General features: G+C 41.1%; 1 protein-coding gene across 1 annotated transcript; it reads left to right on the top strand.

The window, feature by feature from the left end:
• Positions 1-420: 420 nt before the first annotated feature.
• On the top strand, positions 421-3,983 carry LOC134182659 (lactadherin-like). The gene is made up of 8 exons (XM_062650096.1): positions 421-628; positions 801-867; positions 1,620-1,939; positions 2,001-2,145; positions 2,450-2,763; positions 2,929-3,070; positions 3,141-3,454; positions 3,522-3,983. The coding sequence occupies exons 1-8, from the start codon at positions 521-523 to the stop codon at positions 3,696-3,698; spliced, it is 1,587 nt and encodes a 528-aa protein (XP_062506080.1). The 5' UTR covers positions 421-520; the 3' UTR covers positions 3,699-3,983.
• Positions 3,984-4,395: the final 412 nt, after the last annotated feature.

The following is a 4,395-nucleotide window of genomic DNA, read 5'->3' as shown; positions in this document are numbered from 1 at the left end:
ACGTAAAGGGTCTTTCAAGACGCTTTCGACTAATGTTACCGTAATACGTATACGTTACAATACGTACATCTCATTTGTGACCAAGGATTCTAAGCGAAACAGCAAGCAGACACGTCGGCAAAAAGAACCTCTCGGTTTTCCGGTTACTGTACCACTATTGTGGTTTTCAATTAGTATCTGGCGTATGTTAGTGTAAAGAACGTCACTTCCTGTCATTTCTAATGAGATTTTGGAAGCTACATGTATACAGAGCTAGCAATACTTTGGAACAAGTGTGGACCGACAAGGCGCTAGAGTTTACATGCGTTTCTAGTCTAAGATCTTTCGATCAGTTTCTCAGAGTCTGGGCACACGTCGGTGTTAGCTAATAGCCATTCCCCAGCTGCAGACTGAAAGGACGTTCGCCATGACAACCGTTTACAGGTGCGGCTTCTACAATGTGAACAAAAGCAACCGGACGTCGAGTTATGTATCATATTGCCGGTTGTACGGCTAACATACGTAGACCAGTCGGCAGGACATGCAGTTTGTGGGAGTTTCTAGTATCTTTCTCGTCGAGCTTTTCAACGTTGTCACTCTCACGTGGTCGCATGCTTCGTATTCGATCGCGAACGGTCCATCACCGCAAGTATGTCGAGGCTTCTAGCATCAGAGCGACTTTCCAACATGCAGCTTTGCGGCTGTACAGTAGTCTACTACATGTATACGGCAGTCTTGCATCTGAGAACGAGCATCGCTCGATCGTATCTCTGAAACAGACTGGTCATACGGTAGGTTATCTTTTTTGTTTGTGTGTGCAGGATCTAGCTGCTGCTATACTACAAAATCAACAGTGCATTGGCCAAGAACCAGAATATTCTCCTGAATGTGAGTGTGTTGTAACGTATTGCGTAGTGTGTAGTAGTCGTGCACCTCTCTAGATAGCTTCCTCAGAAAACACGTTTGTGGTATGCTATGTCTCCTATCCTTAGTACAGTACATGGAAATTTCAGTTAGAAACCCTGTGCATATTGCTTCATTGAAGACTGTCAGTGGCCCACGCAGGAAGTATCTGGTCATGCTTTTTCTCTAGTGGCTATTGATCGACATATTGCTAGGTAGGAAAGCGCCAATTTTGAAATAGAAAAGGCCGAAGCTGGGGTTTTCTAGTTCTTGCTGTGACCTACCTATATCGGAAGTTGGAACCTCATAACGGGAAACTGTTAGGGCCCGGATAATTGCCCCCTAGAACCAAAATCTTTTTACGGTGTACCCAAGGAGACCAGAGACAGATACCACACACACACACACACACACACACACACACACACACACACACACACACACACACACACACACACACACACACACACACACACACACACACACACACACACATAGCGTGTGTGTAGCAATTATTGATTAATATATAATTATACGAAATAAGCCATTGCAATGGAATGAGCTGAAAGCGCAGTAAAGAGCAAGAACTATAGACAATATTATACGTATACCTTTCAAGTTCACGAGTTTAACGAGCACACCTAGATAGAAAACTACCGGTACTAATTAAAATGTCTAATTATTTTATTTATTTTATTCACTAGTAAAACTATTGATATATGTATTTGATGCACTAGCTGGAATTCAGTGTGATCTGCCTTTGGGCTTGTCAACGGGCTTTATCGCACGGAAACAAATCACAGTCTCCACTTTTCTATCTAGTTCAGACGAGAGTGCTTCCCGTCTTTTGCGTGCAAGTGGCACTCTTTTTGCTTGGGTACCAAGACTATCAAACACTCAGCAATACATTCAAGTAGATCTACTTCGTGTCACCAAAGTGACGGGAATTGCCACACAAGGAAGTAGCAAAAGCTCTTTTTGGGTGACGTCATACAAAGTGCTTTACAGCAACAACAAAGTCACGTGGACAATTTATAAAGAAGATGGCCAACCTAAGGCAAGTTTGGTCATCTAGCGATCTCTATTGTAACAATCTATATTTTTACTTTACATGGCAGGTATTTGTAGGAAACTACGACCAAAACAGTGTCGTGAGGAATTCGTTTACGTCTGGCACCGTGTCTTGCCGTTACATCAAGATCTATCCTCTCACCTGGAATACGCGGATTGCACTGCGTTTTGAGTTGTTTGGATGCCAAGATGGTACGTTGTGTATTACAAAACTTTGTAGACATTATTCTAATGCCGTACCGATGTCGTATAATATTATAGTATTATAATATAATATAATATAATATAATATAATATAATATAATATAATATAATATAATATAATATAATATAATAATATAATATAATATAATAATATAATATAATATAATATAATATAATATAATATAATAATATAATATAATATAATATAATATAATATAATATAATATAATATAATAATATAATATAATATAATATAATATAATATTATAATACAGTTTTTTACTGCCGACAGTGTGCACCTCTGCATATCTGGTTAGCGGTGTAGCTGATGGCACTCAGTTGAGTGCTTCAAGGCAAGGGGCGAGCCATTTTGGTAATAAACATGGCGGACGTCTGTTGACTTTCACTACTGGCTCTCGCTCGTGGGAGTCAAGTTCGAAAAACCAATTTCAGTATTTTCAAGTGGATTTGGGTTTGGTGACGACCGTGACGGCAGTGGCAACCCAAGGCAGGGACGGCTTTAATGCCTACGTGAAATCATACCGACTCTATTACAGCAATGATGGAAACAGTTGGACGGCTTACAGTGAAGGCGGCACAATCAAGGCACGTCACGTGACAGTGTGAATGAGTTGATAGCATCAATTCTGAAGTCCATGTTGCGTAGTGTGTGTGTGTGTGTGTGTGTGTGTGTGTGTGTGTGTGTGTGTGTGTGTGTGTGTGTGTGTGTGTGTGTGTGTGTGTTTTACATTGATTCTATCACTGTTTTAGACATTTACTGGAAATACTAACTTTCGTGATGTTGTGACGCATCAACTCACGCAGCCATTTGATGCTCGATACGTTCGTTTCAATCCGCAAACGTATCAGACTAGAATCAGCATGAGAGCTGAAGTATTTGCTTGTCCTCGAGGTAGAGTCGTTAGTACACCAGGTTTGCTATCTTGTATGAATTCGCTTGTTGTTTGTATATATATCTATAGCTTGTGATCTTCCACTGGGATTGACCACTGGACTGATCGACGTTGCTCACGTGTCGTCATCGTCTGATCTTAGCGCTGCGACTGACGCTCAAAGTGTCAGACTTTTGAGTTACACATCTGGAGGCAGTTGGACACCAAAGCACAGAAACGAATTTCAGTGGCTTCAAGTTAATTTTGGAAAGAAAATGCGGGTGACAGGAGTGGCAACGCAAGGTTCACGACTAAGAAGTTACTGGGTGACTACGTATCAAATAGGTTACAGTAATGACGGAAATGGATGGACTCTTTATGGCGTAGTACGAGGCTCTCCCAAGGTCTAGGACTACATACAGAATGTCGGTGCCAGTTTGCACATGCGTAATCTGTATGTTGCTGTTTTAGGTGTTTCTAGGCAACAACGATCAGGATGCAGTTGTGAAGAACGCCTTCTATCCAAACATTGTGACACAGTATATTCGGTTGTTGCCGAAAACGTGGCAAACGTATCCGTCTCTGCGCGTTGAATTTTACGGTTGCTCGATCGAGTCCAACAAGGTATGGCGGCCGCTGGCGGTGTAGCTGTCTTCGTCAGCAAGACGGGCAGCTTGACAATTAGTGCACGTGTGTGTGTGATGTGTAGTACAGTATTTGTTGCTGCGCTTAGAACTATAGAATCGGCTGTTGCACGCTTGCTATAGACGTTTGATCATTTTAGAAACGCTTCTCAATGTGGGCTTATTAGCTAGATTATTAGTATGAGCTCTAGAGGCTTAGAATGAGCGGGAGCTCACGTGTTACAGAGTGATCACTAAGAGTATACAAACAGATAATAGCACAATTTATTCGGTCCATTTAAACTAAAGTTAGTTAGCTAACTAAACGTTATGGTAGATTATATTCTAAGTGCATGAAGCCATGAGTATACATCTAGCTAGTCGACGCATGCAGCAATTAACTAACGATTGGACAAACAACAAACATTCCTGCGTTGCCAAAAGATTTCTAGAAGCTTTCGTGCCAATCGAGTATTGTCTAGAAGATCAGTGTATACATCTAGATAAGGACATGCAGTACTAAAAATTTTTAGAAACGAATTAATTAATGAGATGGTGGGCGTGATCTGATGGTGCCTAGAAAAACCCTTCATTTGTATGGGCTTCATTTGTAATACTATTGGAGGAAATTCTTGAAACGGCCCCGTCAGTTTTTATGTTTTTAAACGTTCTTTACGTACATCTGTCGGGTTTGCTCTGAGATAGCGCCCAGATACCCTAAT

This window comes from Corticium candelabrum, chromosome 1 (assembly GCF_963422355.1).
Source record: "Corticium candelabrum chromosome 1, ooCorCand1.1, whole genome shotgun sequence".
Classification (NCBI taxonomy): domain Eukaryota; kingdom Metazoa; phylum Porifera; class Homoscleromorpha; order Homosclerophorida; family Plakinidae; genus Corticium; species Corticium candelabrum.
The sequence above is the reverse complement of the archived record's forward strand: the minus strand, read 5'-3'. Positions and strand labels throughout refer to the sequence as shown.